At 37.3% G+C, this 18,595-nt stretch overlaps 3 protein-coding genes across 3 annotated transcripts; 2 read left to right on the plus strand and 1 right to left on the minus strand.

Annotated features, from left to right (window-relative positions):
* Window positions 1-897: 897 nt before the first annotated feature.
* On the plus strand, window positions 898-3,602 carry LOC115957739 (ethylene-responsive transcription factor ERF053-like). The gene has a single exon (XM_031076056.1). It carries the CDS (start codon window positions 1,457-1,459, stop codon window positions 2,846-2,848), a length of 1,392 nt encoding a protein of 463 aa, XP_030931916.1. The 5' UTR covers window positions 898-1,456; the 3' UTR covers window positions 2,849-3,602.
* Window positions 3,603-10,257: 6,655 nt separating this feature from the next.
* Window positions 10,258-11,829, plus strand: LOC115956835. The gene is made up of 2 exons (XM_031075117.1): window positions 10,258-10,387; window positions 11,390-11,829. Exons 1-2 carry the CDS (start codon window positions 10,258-10,260, stop codon window positions 11,827-11,829), a joined length of 570 nt encoding a protein of 189 aa, XP_030930977.1.
* A 4,747-nt stretch (window positions 11,830-16,576) lies between these two features.
* On the minus strand, window positions 16,577-17,976 carry LOC115956836. The gene is made up of 3 exons (XM_031075118.1): window positions 17,697-17,976; window positions 16,991-17,388; window positions 16,577-16,864 (listed from the first exon to the last, which is right to left on the minus strand). The coding sequence occupies exons 1-3, from the start codon at window positions 17,974-17,976 to the stop codon at window positions 16,577-16,579; spliced, it is 966 nt and encodes a 321-aa protein (XP_030930978.1).
* Window positions 17,977-18,595: the final 619 nt, after the last annotated feature.

An 18,595-nucleotide genomic window follows, 5' to 3' on the forward strand; every position in this document is an offset into this window, starting at 1 on the left:
TTACAAAGCATTTAAGAATTTTCAAAACAATTAAATTTCACGATTAATCAATTGTTTGTTTTTTAAAATTTTTTAATAGGGAAAAACGGATAGAACCGCAAAATAGGGTTAGGGAAAGAAGTAGGGTATCAGTGGACGGACGCAGTGAAAGTCCATATGGTTAACATTTCTTTTATGTTTAATTCGTGATCGGAGGTTCAAAGTTGAAACAGTGAGAGCCAGTTGGAACAAACCAATGTGAACATTAATGGTATAGGAATCAAGGGGTACCCTCCCTCTCAAGTAAATAAAATATGAAGAAGTGGTCAATATCTTGAGCATTAGGTAAGAACTTGTAGGGTACCAGCCGCTATTGTTATTTTGTCAGTTATAAAAGAACCTAGTACGCACGAAATATATTTAATATAATTTATACCATAATATTCCCATCTGTGTTTTTACTGCTAAAGCCCCCCAGAACCTTTCGTTTGTTTTTCTTTTTTTTGCTGAATAAGAAGAACCTTTTGTTATTACCTGATTGGTAGAGAAGAGAGTGAGCAGAGAAGCAAATTGTTGTAGGAACCAACCAAAGCCTGCCACAGTGAAATAAACAGTTGCATAACAGATTTTTGATTCTTAAACCCCACTCAATATCAGAGAGACAACAAAACCCTCTGATTTTGCCACAGTTTAAAGTTACTTATTAGACAGACACACAGATATTTTCAATCAGCCAAAAGAGAGAGAAAGAGAGAGAGAGAGAGAGGAATTGGAGAATTTGGAGTGTAAGCAACGAAACAAAGGAAGAAAACCAAAGCCGTGTGGGTCCCACATAGCCAACCAACCACAAGACTTGTAAATATTCTCTAAATTTCTCTCTCCAAAATCAATTTCTGGTCTCTTATAAACCCCCGTCCTCCCCTGCCTCTCTCTATCTCAGAGTCTCACAAAAAAGAAAAAAAAAAAACTTTTAGCTGCCCTGCTCTCACCTCCTCATTCTGCTGCAAAATCTCTCTCATATTCGCACAACACCAACCTCATCAAATATCATCAACACCCCAATTGGTATTTCGTATTTCTTCGTCAAGGGCTCGCTCTCTCTTCCACTCCTCTGCTCCATATTCAGAGATTTTGGGATGGGTTACTTGCACTTAAATGCTTTTGGTATCCGATTCTGCTTTTTCTAGTTCAATCCGATTAGCTTTTGAAATCAAACCCAGATTCCAAAATTCCTTCTTTTTTTTATCCTCTCTCACAAGAAATATATATTCTTTGACCAGATTTGGATCCGCGCATTGAATTTTCCTTGCTTTTTTTTTGGATTTGGGATATCTATTCATTTGATTCGAATATAAAAAAATGCTCTTCTGATACCTATTTGCTTTAGTGACCCATCTCAAATTCTCTTCAATCGGTTTGTAATAGAATTATCACCGGGTTTTATTTATTGGGAGCTTGAGAGAGCGAGTAGTATCCGATGGCTGCAGCTAAGAATAGTGGGAAATCCAAGAAGGGTGTTGATGAATCACATAATATGATACAAAATTGGGATATTGACAAAGGCAAGGATCATGATTTTGGCACCGAGAGGCGGCAATGGAAGCCGTTTTTTGATGAAGCTTCCGTGTCCAATAGGCCTCTCAAGAAGATCCGAAGCCCTGAACGTCAAGACCCAATTCAGTCCTCTGCTCCTTTTGCTCACCAAACACCTCCTTTCTCAATTCCTAGCCCTCTAACTCCTTCTACACCTTCTTCAAGAATTGTGTTTCCTTTTGCTTTTGATGGTTCTCAACAATCTTTTCCATTTACTCAACAATATGGAACCACAACTTTGCCTATGTACCGTCCACCGCTGCAGGTACCACAAATTAATCAGCAGCAGATGATTTCTTTTGGTGCAAACCAACAACTACAACAGCAACAACATAGCAATGCTTATCCACCACCATTATTGGGCGGAGACATGGCCTTAATACAACAACAGCAACAGCAGCAGGTTCTTCAGTATTGGAGTGATGCACTGAATTTAAGTCCAAGGGGAAGGATGATGATGATGAATAGGCTGGGACCTGATGGTCGGCCATTGTTTAGGCCTCCGGTTCAGCCTATAAATACTACAAAGCTTTACAGGGGAGTGAGGCAACGACATTGGGGCAAATGGGTGGCTGAAATCCGTCTCCCTCGCAATAGGACTCGCCTTTGGCTAGGCACCTTTGACACAGCTGAAGACGCTGCCATGGCATATGATCGCGAGGCCTTCAAGTTGAGAGGGGAGAATGCTAGGCTCAATTTCCCTGAGCTTTTTCTCAATAAGGATAAAGCAGTTTCCACAGCTCCTAGTTCAACTACCTCTTCTCCCCCAACTCCACATGAAAGTTCAAGGCCAAGTCGGTACTCAAAGAAACCTGAACAAGCTCCAGAAGTGTTTAATTTGCAGGATTTAAATATGGAAACTATGCCACCACCACCAACGCTGCTGCCACTGCCACAGACTCAAGAAGATAATCCTGATAGTGATTCGGGATTGGGGTCGAGTGAGGCTATGACGAGCGACGAAGTTCAGGCTATTGCAGGGGATGGTGATGCAGGGGAAGGTGTTTCACAGTCACAGGAACTGGTTTGGGGAGAAATGCAAGATGCCTGGTACAATGCAATTGCATCAGGTTGGGGGCCTGGTAGTCCTGTATGGGATGATTTGGATACCACCAATAATCTTCTGCTGCAGTCACAACTTCCCTTTGGCAATCCAACTCAGCAGGAATTCAATGACTCTAATCTTCAAAGGCAGCAAGAGAACTTAGGCTCAGCCTGCTCCTCCTCCTTACCATCTTGTCCTATGAAACCCTTCTTCTGGAAGGATCAAGATTGAAAGGTCATTCGTTGGATTTGACTTTGCAATTGGTCCTTCCAATCCCCCCTCCCCCTCTTCTCTTTCCAAAACAACCAAAACGTTTTTCACTCTAGGTTCAAGAAGAAGTTTCCAATAACCCCTCAAAATCATTTTTACACTTTCCAATTTGCGTATTAGGAGAGTTTACATTTCCTTGTCACTGGTTGCACATTTTTCACAAACAACCTGTGATTCCATTTGGAGCTTTCATGAGTTTATTAGGATCTTTGAAGCTTCATACTTCAAACTCTCTTTTGCTTTGACTTCTTCTGAACTTATAAACACTTCCCAGCCCCAATTATTCCTTAGATTCTCCTCCATTCCATCTGCTACAAAAGGCTGCATATTACAAGACCTTTCAGCGGTGGAAGTCTTATTCCTTGTGGACCATGCCTTTTGCTCCTAGTTATAGTAGTATCATGTATGTCTTTAGACTATAGGTAGTGTCATTATGTGTCTACAAGAACCTCTTAGCTTTTGATGCTGTTATGGACATGCAGTAGTTGGAGTTGATCATTTGCAGGACCAGCACAGGAGGAGACGGTTTTGTGATCTCCTTCAATGGTCCGTCCGTCCGTTAAGAGCCTTGTTTTTCAGCTCTCATGATGGAAGCAATTTGTGATTTTGTACATTGTGCAGTTTTCTTTATGGTACCATTGTAATGTTATCCCTTTTTTTTCAGTTGTAGTTGTAATGATAGATCAAGCAATGGGCAGCATTCTTATTTTTATTATTATCTACTGGCGATGCTCTACTTTTTGTTGTTTACTACTTATCCATAAGCTTCTTAATTCAAACTAACATGCCGTGCAATTAAGAATGAGTTATGGGCTTGTTAAATATTAAGCTTGTAGCAGTGATTTTCCCACTTGATAAAAAATAGGCTTAGATCAATGACAGTGAATAACTTTTTCCTGTAAAGGGGTTCAAGTGCACTTGTATTCTTTTATTACTTTCTTTCTTAACAACAAGAAACTTGAGTTGCCTTCAGATATTTTCTTGTTCCACCTATGAACGACAGCATTTTTGTCTATCAAGTCTGCTTTGAGATAAGAAAAATTTAATGAAGACAGCGTTGTTGCAGAACAAGAATTAGGAGTAGCCTCAACTTCTTGGACCAATATCTGCACAAACAAACTAGTTGTGCTTGACCCTCAAAAACAAGATAGCATAGCATTGCAAGGTTAAGTCAGTGTAATCATTCTTCATTAGCATCCCTAAATGATGATGTGGCAATGTTAGTTTGACGCCATACTCCATATTAATCTATGTCATACTTTTATTAGGCACTCTATTATGAGAGTACCTAATAATTTTCTATTTTGAAATATGTACAAGAACCGGTAAATTTGATAGTCTTTTCATTGTCAAGGAAGGACAAAGGCAATAACTGCATAATTAAAAATGACCTAGACTTGGGGAAATTATATATTTCTGTATCACAATGATTTTTTTATAAGTCAAAAACAAAAAACAAATAGGGAAATGAACCGTCCACTCAGTTGCACATATGGTTTAACAGAATTTGTAGTTTCCAACAATCCTATTCCCCAGATAATGTTATGTGAAAGGCACCTGCCACAGAAACATAAGTTGAATTCCTCAAATTGACAAGCAACAGAATTCAAAGTGTAGACAATTAATCAATTCCCATGTTCTGCTCAAATGTGATATCAATAAAAAAATTTGCATCGTTTGCTGGAATCTTCATAATTGGGAATGTGATAAGCATTACTACTTTATTTGTAGAAATTATGTCTTGTGGAAGTTTAAAGAATTGTTTATCTCATCTACAAGATATAACTATTTATATTCCAGTGGAAAGAGTAATCAAGCACATACTTAAGGGACAAACTTTCCACATTAACTAATGTGAGCTACTAATATTTTGATCACCGCACATTGACTGCATGACAAGGAAGGTGGGGTCAGTCGCCGGCCCATGAGATCATCTACATTTCTTATTTGTGACGGCACGATAACAATAACTAGTGATAAGAAAATGGGCATAATTAGAAATGATCAAAGATGATATACTTATAAATGATACAGTTGATTAAAAAATTTAAATATCTAAGATGATGGTGAAGTAGTGCAATAGATTAATTAATCGATCCTTTCTTTAAACCAAACCCAATATTTGATGTCACAGTGTGGCTGCTATCATTTTCTTGTGCATTAAAATAATCATTAAACTTGTAACTTAGTAGCTAATTGTCTTGGATGGGCATGGATGTTTTGATTATAAAATTTATGCTATAGTTATAGAAAAATTTGGATTTGGTATGGGTGAGTATATAAAATTCAGGCTGAACATGACTACTTTGTAATTCAAAGTTTTATAATAATGCAATTCAGCCGCTTTCCAAGTACTTGGGGCATAAACAGAATATCCAGCCAATGTTCAGTCGAAACCTAATGAAACTTGTAAAAAATTGGACCAAGTATACCAAAACTAACAAAAGGCAAAGTCACAATTTGATTCATAATTTTAAGTCAAATAAATTCTTTTTATTTATTTATAATTTGATAGTTAGAATCAAGGGATGGAGGATAAAATTTTCAGAAATAGTATTAGTGAACACAAAAATACACTAAGGAGCAATTGATCAATTTCAAACCAAGGGTCATAGGCTGGGTTGGGAACTAGAATAGTGGTGGGGGAAGAAAATGAAGCAATGTATTGGGGAGGAGCAGTTGTTGCACCATCAATGTGGTGGGAGATCTTATTGCCATTGATGTAGGGAATAATTGCAGTTTTCCAAGAGAGATAATTGTCCTTTGTAAATTTAATTTGGAGATGATTTGAGGGAGTAAGAACCGGGAGATGGATGAGGATGGGTAATTGGATAGGTTGTAGAAGTAGTAGAAGAAGATGACATGGTTTAACTTGAGTCTATTGCTTTGATACTATAAAGAGAGAATAATAAGAGTTTTTGTTTTGGTTTGCTTCCTTGAAAATATTTTAAGAGTTGCTACTTTTATATTTATACTAGTTATAGGCCCGTGCGTTGCACGGTTTTATGAAAAAGCTTATAAAATAAATGTATAAATAATTATATATTTTAATATATTCAATAAAGATAAAAGAAGAAAATTATCAAGTGTAAATAATTATCTCACTAAAATAAGGGGTAAGATTTCTTCCTAAAACTAAATTAAATTGATAATACCAAAATTGAATTTTAAATTGATAATTATTTAAAAAAAGTACTAAACAATTGATAAATCTAAAATTAATATAATTTTGATAATATTTTAAATTAAAATTAAAGTTGATAATTCAAGAATACATGTGTAGAACATATTGATAATTTGATGTAACATAAAAATCAAATAAAAAAATTGTTAAAATTAATCTATTAATTCTAATCATATTTAATCATTAATTCTAAGACCCTAACCCTAAGCATATAAATTATATCAAAGCCAAGAAAATTAGTTTAAACAAAAGGCAAGCAATGCACAAAACCTAATCAATTTAATAAAAACAAAATACAAAAACAAAGAAGGAGCCTTTAGAAACTTGACAATGTTTTTGAATATTTTGAATTCATTAATTAAAATTACATGAAGATAAAAAACCAATAATAACACTAAAGAAAATAAACAAAATGAAAATAATAATAATAATAATAATGATAAATTTAAAATAAAAAAATAAAAAATAAAAAGAGAGAAAGAGAACGTGGTTGATAGCTATAAGGAATTTTGATATATATATATATATATATATATATTTTAAATGTCATCAACTTAAAAATTATAAAATTAATGGAGATATATATTGTTTTTTGGGATAGATAGAGATTATCAAATTATTAGAAATATATATTATTTCTTGGGATAGATTTATATTAATCACCTCTTGAAGAATTTGGATTGTGCTTATCACTTAATATTCAAGTTTTGTAGCTTGATATTTAGATAAAATAATATTAATTTAATAATATTAAAATTTTGAAAATTTAGATGAAAAATATTATCTAAATTTAATTTTTTTTATGTTAAATATTATCCCCTAATTTAAGAAATATATCCTAAAAAATAAAAAAAAATAATGTTAATTAGATGATAAATATTATCTAAATTAAATTTTCGTATGTTAAATATTATCCCCTTAATTTAAGAAATATATCCTAACAAATAAAAAAATAATGTTAATCTAATTTTATTTAATGATAAGAATGAATTAGAGTCCTGGTAGTATAATATTCCTTTAAAAATCTAAAAATTTAATAAAATTTCTGCAATTTGGTGAAGTTACATGGCGCAACCATGGCTTCTAAGCCCAATGGCTTAATTAAAATTCAAATGTAAACAATTTTTTTTATTAATTTCCTTAAAATTAAATAATAAAATAAAAAATAAAAAATAAATGAATATTTTACTTTTAAGTTATATAATGAATGCATATTGTGTGAGACTAAGTTTTAAAAGCATATATATATATATATATATCTGTCTAAAATAATTGAATGGAAGATGGTAGATAACTAAGTAACTAATATAAAATGAGATACATAAAAGAAATATAAAAGGATTTTTCATAATATATTGAGATTTAGGGCTCAAGTAATATTTAAATGGAAAAACCTTGAATTTAATAATTAAAAGCTATTAAAAAATGATTGAAAGCATATTTAAGTGGAAACCTCAATTCATAATCAAGAATAATCTAAATAACTAAGCATTTAAAAATATAAAGTAGAGAGACATACATGAAAATATAATTTTTGTCCTTGAAAGCATGGGAGAAGACACTGAAACTTGAGTGATTTTCACCCAACCAAAAAAATAAATAAATTCATTAGCATTGAGATATGATGAGAATTGAGAAGTGATACCTTTCAATAGTAGCATCCATTTTGGCCTTTAGTTGTGAACAATAATCTCTATTATTTGATCTCAACCTCTCTCTCTATTATTAACAACCCAAAATAAGTAGCACAAAAAAAAAAAAAACCCAGCTTAGCATGATATTTCCTATCTAGTTCACCTAATTAAGATTTTTCAAATAAGGCTTAAACTACAAAGAGAATGGTAGACAGTAGTTTCCCAATTAACAATGTGAACAATACGGATAAATAAAAATAAATAAAGAAGAAGCAAAAAGACCAACAAAATAAAAATTATTGAGGCATAAATAGAATAAAATAAGTGAAGGGGAAAAATGTCTTACTTTTTCTTTGGAAATCATTGAGTAATTCTTTACTTGCAATGGACAATTTATCTAGGCGTGGTGTTTATGTTGAAGCAGTTTGTCCAATATGCAGAACTTCAAATGAAACTGTACTAAATGAAAATAGAAGTGTGATATTGTTGAGTGTAATTTATATATGATATACAAAATAATAAAAATTCATGTCTAACTCTATTTAATGATTGATGCTCAAACAATAACCAAATAAATAGGATAAAACTTTGGGAAATTAGGTTAAACAAAAGACAAAAAATACACAAAACCTATTCAATTTTATGGGAAAAAAAAATTAAACAAATACATTAAAAAAATTTAGAGTAAACAAATACATATGTGTAAGGTTGTAGGGAGAAGAAGGGAATAATAGAGGAAAAAAACTGTATGGTAGGTATTTATTATGAATTATCTTATATATATACACTCCATTGTTGCCAAACGATCCTATGTTTGATATCTGTGTAGAGCTACTTTATTTGTTAGAATGACATGATTCCATGATTAAATTTATCAAATTCTAATAGTTTAAAGTTTTGGGATAATTAGTAATTTAACATATTATGAGGTCCTAAGTTTGATTACTATCTCCTTCACTCTATTGTGTCATATTTTTCTAGTCTTTTTTAGAGTTTTTTTTTTTAATTTTTTTTATTGAGAGATTTTATGGATGCTTTGTTAATATATATTGATTTAATTTGTTTCTAAAAAAAATTTTTTGAATTATTTTGGCTTCATTTCTTTGTTAATACTCAATATTTGATTTCTAAATACTTGAGCGCGTGTACTATTTTTATTCGATACACTATAAATAGGAATATAATTCATTCATTCATATCTATTTATATGTTTGTATCACCAAGAGCCCTGTAGCTCAATTTATTGATACTTTTTGGTGTTTCTAATAGAGATATTCGATGAGTTCTAATTAGCTCAACCGGTAAAATCTCTAACTGTTGAATAAGAAATTCGGGATTCAATCCCGCCTACACCAAAAACTGATTAATGTTTTGATATGTTGATAAAGAGCTATCATTAAGAACGGATGTTATAGATTGAAACTCTCAAAAAAGTCTCAATTCCCTTCTCCCATATTATAATTATGGAATTTTATATATGGATAAATCGTTTGTGTAGGGATAAAGGCCCAAAATTATATATTGGGTCTTGGGCCTTGGCCGAGGACGTTGGTTGGTCCGAAGACGAATAAACAGTAGTAAGGATGTTAAGCTCAGAGTTCCATGAGTGGGTTGCGAATGGAAAGGTTGGGGAAGGCAGGCCGAGGAGGAATGTCTCCTCAGATAAACAAAGCATAAATCAAAAGTGTATCCCACCATTCAAGATGACCTTCTAGGAAGTTCCACTGATAAGGACTTGCTTTGTAAATGTACAAAAGGGATAGGAGCTCAAAAATATCTAAAAGAAAAGTTGCTGCCACTTCATTGAATGCTCTATAATTAACTCTCTAGTCGCATTAATGAAGAAGTGATCTTTGAACAATGTTTTTCAGCCTTACAACTACCTCCAAAGACTTCAGGAGGCTACTGATGGGACAAGGATCAACATAAGCAATCTATCGTCCACGTGTAGGGTAAAGATGAGAAAGAAAAGATAGTATAAAATTAGAGTGAAAATCCTAAGAGAGAGGGGGGGAGGGAGAGAAAGCACTGTAGTAATCAAAATTGCATTTGTAACCTTTTTTAATTGATTTATAGAAGAACTAAGCTCCTCAAACTGTGCCAAGGATGAATTTACTTAAACAGATCCTTCCTACTTTTGCTTAACTGTCTTTTAAATCCATTCTAACTGTTATCCAACTCGTTAGGGCCTAGTTTCCCAATCCACTCTCTACAAATTCATTGTATTGGATTTGCTGGGCCTAGATCCATTTACATTTTGGGCTTGGGTTTCAAAGCACGTCCTTACAATTAGCGCCATCTGTGAGGAGAACTTAGGTGATAGTGAGTGTAACGGTTGATCATGGTAGGATTAGGTCCACACCAAGTAGAGTCCACGGGGTCCCAACGTCAAGACGACTTCCTCAATCTTGAACGCAGGAAGGATCGGGAGGTGAGCGTGCATACCTCACATACCAGTAGAAGCCACTTTCGAGGTGGGAGTCATGTTTCTCAGGAGAAGAATGCTATGGCCATGCAGCTGGAGATTGACAAGTTAAAGAAGAAGTTGCACCATGCACGGCGAAGGGACTCCCTCCAATTCTGCTGTTTCCTCTGATGATGAAGGGGATGTTAGCTACAGACGTAGGTCAAGAACCCTACCCAGTGAGTCTTTCTCCTACGATGAGGAGCACCACCACAAACGTAGGTATAAAAGCCCGCCTTTTAAAGGCTTGGGAAGCGACGCTTTAAGTAGAGCGTTGAACCAAATTTCCAAGTCGCCTTTCACGTGTAATATTGAAGGGGCAAGACTTTCTTGACGATTTAACCAACTAACGTTCATCATTTACAACAGTTGAACAGACCCCGTGGAGCATGTAAGCCACTTCAACCAAAGAATGGTTGGTAAGGTGTTCCCATCCAGTCTGGGGCCTGTGGCGATGAAATGGTTCGATGACCTGGGGGCCAGCTCCATAAGTTCCTTTATGGAGCTCACTCGAGCATTTGGCTATCGCTTCATTACTTTCAGTAGGGTTCCTCGACCCTTGGATTCCCTACTGTCCTTAACCATGCGAAAGGGGGAGACCCTGAAGACGTACTCAGACAGATACTGAGAGATGTTCAATGAGATAAGTGGTGACTTTGACGATGTAGTCATCAGGACTTTCAAGGTCAGCTTACCTACCGAGCACGGTTTAAGGAAGTCTTCAATTGGGAAGCTTGCCACCAGTGTACGCTAACTCATAGACCGAATTAATAAGTATAAAAGGGTTGAGGAAGACTAGCAACAGGGGAAGGGAAAGGCTAAAGCTATCCCTCAGGAGAGGAGGGATTTTAGGTCGGACCAATACAACAACAACCGACCTTGGAGGGATTTTGCTAGGCCTGCCAAGTTCTGAGAACCAATGCACCAAGTTCTGGAAAAGATCAAGAATGAGTCATTCTTTAAATGGCCAAATAAAATGGGAAGAGACCTCATGAGGCGCAATTAGAGACGTCATTGTCAATACCACCAGGACCGGGGACACACCACAGAGGACTGTAGAACTTTATGGGATCATCTAGATCAGCTGGTCCGAGAAGGAAGGTTGAAGCAGTTTTTGCATCATTCTAGTGGCCAGGTGGGCCAGACGGGTTCGGAATCCTGGAGAGATGCTTCTTCAAGACCTCATTTGGGCACAATAAATGTCATCTTTGCTACTCCAGGGAGGACTGGTTCTTGTCCCTCCAGGGTGTTGTCTGTGGCTCGGCTGTCCGCCGAGGACCTTAATTCTGAGCCAAAGAAGGCTAGAGTGGGGATTCGACCGACGCTAAGTTTTTCAAATGAGGATAAGATGGGAACCATCCAGCCACACGATGATGCTTTGGTGGTCACCCTCAAGATAGGAGGGTATGATGTAAAGAGGGTGATGGTGGATCAGGGCAGCGGGGCGAAGATTATGTACCCGGATTTGTACATAGGCTTGAACTTAAAACTTGGGGATCTGACAGCGTATGATTCACCTTTAGTGAGTTTTCATGGGAAGGTTGTCATCCCAAAGGGTGAGATTAGGTTGCCCGTTCAGGCAGATTCGGAGGTGGTTGAAGTGGACTTCATTGTAGTGGATGCATACTCTCCTTACATGGCCATTGTGGCCAGACCCTAGCTTTATGCCCTACGGGCCGTCTCTTCTACTTTGCATTTGAAGGTAAAGTATCCATCAGGGGACCGGATTGAGGAGCTTGTAAGGTGTCAGTCCATAGCTAGACAGTGCCTCGTGACTGTAATTATGCATCAGCCTGCAGTTGAGTCCTCGACCTCTACTGAGAGGGGCTTATAGCAGTCAAAGTCTCCAGTGTTACCTGTCGATTGGCCATCTGAGGAGGCGAAGTGTGAGGATTTAGATAAATTTGTTGTGGGTGATAACCCGGAGAAGTTTTTTCAGGTTGGGGCTTAGCTACTGCCTCATGAGAAGGAAAAGCTGGTAGAGTTTCTCAAAAGGAATGTGGACGTGTTCGCTTGGAATGCCTACGAAGCTCCGAGAGTGGATCTAATCTTCATCTGCCATCATTTGAACGTTAATCCATCTATCACCCCCAAGAAACAACCACCTCAGCACTCATCTAAGGATCATTCTGACGCTGTCAAAGATGAGATGATGAAGCTTAAGCAGGTTGGGGCTATTAAAGAACTATTCTACCCTGAATGGTTGGCCAATACTGTGGTTGTGAAGAAGAAAAATGGAAAGTGGCGGGTATGTGTGGACTTCACAAACCTAAATAAGGCCTACCTAAAAGACCCTTTCCCCATGCCTCGGATAGACCAGCTAGTGGATGTCACTATAAGTCATCCTCGGATGAGCTTTTTGGACACTTTTCAAGGCTACCACTAGATACCTTTGGCTTTGGACTATTAAGAGATGATAACTTTTGTTACTCCTATCAGGAATTATCATTACAAGGTAATGTCCTTTAGCTTAAAGAATGCAGGAGCTACCTATCAGAGGATGATGACTAGGATGTTTGAGCCGTAGTTAGGAAAAAACATTGAAATTTATATAGATGATATGGTTGTAAAAAGTAAGGCAGAATTTTAAGCATGTTAATGACCTTGGGAATATCTTTGGGAAATTGAGAAAACAGAAGCAACGCCTTAACACTTCTAAGTGTTCTTTTGGTGTTGGATCAGGAAATTTCTTGGGGTACATGGTTACACACCGTGGAATTGAAGTTAACCTAAGCAGATCAAAGCAATCAACAATCTGCAACCACCTCGGAATCCCAAAGAGGTCCAGAAGCTAACTGGGATGACCGCTGCTCTAAACCAATTTATCTCTCAGTCAGCAAACAGGTGTAGACCTTTCTTTCAATTGTTGAACAAGTGGAAGGGATTTGAATGGACTGAGGAGTGCGTCTCGACTTTCCAGCAGTTGAAGGAATATCTTTCTTGACCGCCCATTATGTCCAGACCCGAGATAGATGAGGTTTTGTTTGCCTATATTGCTGTGGCTTCTCATGTAGTAAGCCTGGTACTTGTACGGGTTGATAGTGGTGTACAGAGGCCGGTTTATTATGTGAGCAAGTCATAGTTTAATACCCCAATTTTTTTTTTTATGATTATCACCGCACCTTGTCATTTTTAATATAAAGTTAAGGTACTATATGTGTGTGCATGTTAAGATGGGAGTAGACAATTTTGTGGTGCTACAAATAGGTGAGAAAATTAAAGTTTTAGTGCATACAATTTGGTGCAGCAATTAAAATAATAAATAAATAAATAAAAGATGAAGATGTTTTATGGGCTTCCTGGAGACTAAAGAGATAAGCTCAAGTGGATTTTAAACTTCAGCCCACTATCCCACCAAGCCCACATCTCTAATGTGTTAAAATATAAGGTGGAGGAAAAGATAAATTACGGTTTTCACAAGAAGGGTTTCATCACTAAAGAGGCTAGGAGGTGTATTTTTCCTTGGAGTTAATTGAAGAGGCAACCAATTGTTCAAGGTATGATTTCTCTCCATTAGAAACAAAGAATTAAAAAGTTAGAATCTTATCATGGAATTTCAAAATCTTAATTATGAATATGGCTTTAACATTTGGGGTTATATATATTAGGCAAATTTATCGTTTTTCTTGGGTTATATATATATATATATATATATATATATTTTTTTTTTTTTTTTATAAGTAACGAAAATTTTATTAAAAAACGAAAAACAGCCAACCCGAGTACATTGGGAATGTACTATGGGGGCATAAATCAATAACAAAGATTACAACAATCAAGTAAAACAGGAAGGGAAGAACAAGAAAAATGACAAAAGACCACACTCCAATCGAGGAGAGTGTGTAAAAAAAAAAAAGACTTAATCTCTAACATAGAGCGTTCACATCCCTCAAAGCTTCTAACATTCCTTTCGCGCCAAATACACCATAACAAGCAATGAGGCACAATCTCCACAACTCAATATTTCTATGTCGTCCAAACTTACCTTGCCAAGAGTCAAACAACTCAATAACCTTCTGAGGCATAACCCAATGAATTCCAAACAAACAAAACACCAACAACCACAACTCACAAGCAATGGGGCAATGAAGAAGAAGATGATCCATTAACTCCCCACAATTCTTACACATATAACACCAATCAAGAACTAGCACACGTCGTTTGTGAAGGTTATCTGTTGTTAAAATCTTACCTAAGGAAGCAAACCATGAAAAGAAAGCTACCCTTGGAGGAACCTTCGATTTCCAAATCATCTTCCAAGGGAATGATAAGATGGTAGGAGGATAGAAGGAAAGATAGAATCCTCTAACCTCAAAACCTCTACTCCTTGCTGGCTTCCAACACACCTGATCCGAACCCAATCCCCGTACCATCGAAGAGTAGACCATATCCATAAACAGATCAAAGGATTCTTGTTCCCAATCTTGTGGAGGACGACAAAATTTGGCATCGCAATGAATCCTCCCACTAGACCAATACATAACCTCTGCTACTGAAGAATCCTTTGTTCTACTAATACAATAAAGTTCCAGAAAAGCCTCTTGGAGAGTACAATCTCCACACCACACATTCTTCCAAAACTTCACTCTAGTACCATCCCCCACATCATACAGAAGTAGTTTAGAAAAACTCATCCAACCACTCCTAATATGTCTCCACAAACTAACACCATAAGCACTGGTCATCTTTTTCGTGCACCAACCACCCCAATCATTCCCATATTTCACCTCAATAACCCTCCTCCATAAAGCATCGGTCTCCATGTCATACATCCATAACCATTTTCCTAACAAAGAAGAATTAAAACTCCTCAATCATCTAATACCCAACCCTCTAACCTGCAGCGGCTTATAAACCTAAGCCCAACTGACTAAATGTAATTTAGAGTCACCATTAATACCACTCCACAGAAAATCTCGTTGTAACTTCTCCATACGATTTGCCACCTTCCTAGGTAAAGGCAAAAAGGAAAGGAAGTATGTAGGTAAGGAGGAAATAGTACTTTTAATAAGAGTTACCTTACCCCCTTTAGATAGATACAACCTTTTCCACCCTGCTAATCTCCTTTCCATCTTCTCCAAAATAGGATTCCAAATTGATAACTCCTTAAATTTAGCTCCTAACGGTAGCCCCAAATATCTCAATGGAAGAGAGGATTGCCTACACCCCAACATCCCCACCAGAACATCCATATTGTGCACCACCCCTATAAGAACCAACTTAGATTTCCCCAAGTTAATCCTTAAACCTGAGACCTCCTCAAATCTAGCTAGAATTGCTTTCAAACTAGCTATTTGCGTAGGATCAGCATCACAAAAAATAAGAGTGTCATCAGCAAATAAAAGATGAGACACCATCACCGACTTATCAGCCGTATTACCTCCAGAGAAGCCTGAGAACTAACTAGTAGTAACAACCACATCCAACATACGACTCAAACCCTCCATAACAATATCAAATAGCAACGAAGACAAGGGGTCCCCTTGCTGAATCCCCCTAGAACTACCAAAGAAATCAGAAGGACTACCATTGATCAGAATGAAGAATTTAACAATAGAGATGCAACACATTATCCATTTTCTCCATTTCTATAAAAACCCATAGCACTGAAGCATATACATTAAAAAACCCCAACTCACATGGTCATATGCCTTCTCTACATCCAACTTACACAACACTCCAGGAACACCTAACTTCAATCTACTATCAATACATTTTAAAGCAATTAAAAAAGAGTCCAAAATTTGTCTATCTTTCACAAATGCATTCTGAGAATCTAAAATAAGCCCATGTGCCACCCTTCTAAGGTGATTGGCCAACACCTTAGAAATAATCTTATAAATCCCACCAACTAAACTAATAGGCCGAAAATCCTTGATCTCCACAGCATACACCTTTTTGGGAATAAGAGCAAGGAAAGAAGCATTAAGACTCTTCTCAAACACAGCCTGAGTATGAAAATTTTGAAACACTGCCATAATTTCAGCCTTCAAAATACACCAACAAGATTGAAAGAACGCCATAGAAAAGCCATCCGAGCTAGGAGCCTTATCACCCTTAAAATCACTAATCACCCCAAACACCTCTTCCTCATCAAATGGCCTATCTAGCCAAAGTGCATCTTCCTCCGAGATACAAGAGAACTCCACATCATCTAATAAAGGTCTATAAGCCACAGTTTCAACATATAGCTGCCTATAAAAATGAGAAATACAACCTGCTATAGCCTCCGGAACTGAAGACAATTCTCCATCCACCATAAGCCTATCAATGGAATTAAATCTTTTGTGAGAATTAGCTATACGATGAAAGAATCTGGTATTCCTGTCTCCTTCTCTAATACAAAGGACTCTAGACTTCTGCCTCCAACAAATTTCCTCCATCAAAGTAACTTTTTCTAATTCGCCTCAAACTCTCTCCAACTCCAGCCTTTCCTCCGCCAATAAAGCTCGACTATCCTCAATCTTCTCTAAATCACTAAGCTCTTGCCACAATTTTCTCACCCGCTCTTCAACATTTCCAAAAACCTCCACATTCCATTTCTTCAAATCATTTTTCAAGAGCTTCAATTTATTGGCCAAAACAAAACTCGGAGCTCCTAGGACATTATAAGATTCCCACCAAGATTGCACCCTCTCCACAAAACCCTCATCTTCAAGCCACAGATTCTCAAATCTAAACGGCCTCATACCTCTCTAAAAGGAACCCCCCTCAAGAACAATCGGGAAGTGATCCGATAACAGCCTAGGCAAGCGTTGTTGAGAGACAAATGGAAACTTATCCTCCCAATCTATAGAAAACAAAAATCTATCCAGCCTAACCTTTGAAGCAACTTCACGAGTATTAGACCAAGTGAAAGATCCCCCTTGAAGCGGAATATCAATGAGGCCTTGCTCAAAAATAAAATTGGAAAACTCCCACATAGCAGCAGTAAAGGAGGTAGAACCAGAACGCTCGAAAGGAAACCTTACCACATTAAAGTCACCACCCACACACCATGGAACATTCCACCAACTGTTCAAACCAAATAATTCCTCCCATAAGAACCTTCTGTCTCTCACAGAATTAGGACCATAAACGCCAGTAAATGCCCAGACAAACTGATCTGACACACTTGTAAATCTACAAGAAACCGAAAATCGCCCCACAGCTTCCTCCACTTTATTCACAACCCGTGTATCCCACATCAGTAGCACCCCTCCAGAAGCTCCACAAGAGCCTAGATAAGACCAATCAACATGTTGACCCCTCCACAAACTGCGAATCACAGCTCTAGTTATCAACTCTATTTTAGTTTCTTGAAGACAAATAACATCTGGCCCCTATCTCCGAACCATATTATGAACTCGAAGCCTTTTATCCCTATCATTCAACCCTCTAATATTCCAGGAAATAATCTTCAAATTCATTGATGAACCACCACAACCCACTCCTTACTTGCATTCCTTGATTTCATTGAACCAACCTCAACATTCATAGAGGTCAATAAATTTTTCAACTCCCGCTAACCTTTCTACCCCGACTTGCCATGCTTCATTTGATCATCTACTGCCTTAAGCTTTTTATTCTTTTTCCTAGCCTCTATAGCTAGCAGCAATCCCGTAATGTGCTCCTCAAAACCTTCCAAAGAAGTGCCCACTGATTTTATAAAAGCCTTAATCCAATTTGTTACCCATTGTGATAAATTATTACCATCAACCGACTCCTTACACCCAACCCCTAGCTCAAAACTACACTCCAACTCCAAAGGAACTTCTATGGCCAAAGGTACCACAACTAAAGGCTTGCCACTACACTCCCCAGTCATCGGCCTCTCATCAAAATCTCACATCTCCTCCTCTGCCTCATTAACAATAGACAAAGAATCAACTAACCCATCACAATCCTCTGCTCAGCTAACCATCTGACCGTCATTGATAAGAGAATCATTTCCTGTTACAGTCTCTAGATCAGTGACTGAGCAATCTGACACACTCTCTGGAGATCGATATAGAGATAGCGGAATCACTATTTGTCGACCATCCCGCGATTGTAGCATCCACTCTTTGAAATTACCCCATGATTTTTCCAAATCACAAACCAATTCCCTAATAGTGGGAGAAGCATTAAATACCACCTTACAGTCAAAAGCCTCATGCACCGTTGCCCTTACCTCCGTACCCAATAATTCATCATCCTCATCTTTCGTCGTCGTCGGAGATGACGACTTCTCCACCAGCTTTTCTACCAAGTCCCCTGAAGGCAACACCTTCATCTCCGCCGGCTCCAACAAGGGACATATTGGAGTTAAGGGTGATGAACCCAGCTCGCAAGTGGCCTGGACCACTTCCGCTGCCGATATCGGCAAGGTGGGGGGCTGGGTAAGCCAGCTCAGGCTCACCTGGGTGCTAGACCCATTCCCGCTAGGAACTTCCGGTGCCGCTATG

Source organism: Quercus lobata, chromosome 8 (genome assembly GCF_001633185.2).
Source record: "Quercus lobata isolate SW786 chromosome 8, ValleyOak3.0 Primary Assembly, whole genome shotgun sequence".
In the NCBI taxonomy this organism is placed as follows: domain Eukaryota; kingdom Viridiplantae; phylum Streptophyta; class Magnoliopsida; order Fagales; family Fagaceae; genus Quercus; species Quercus lobata.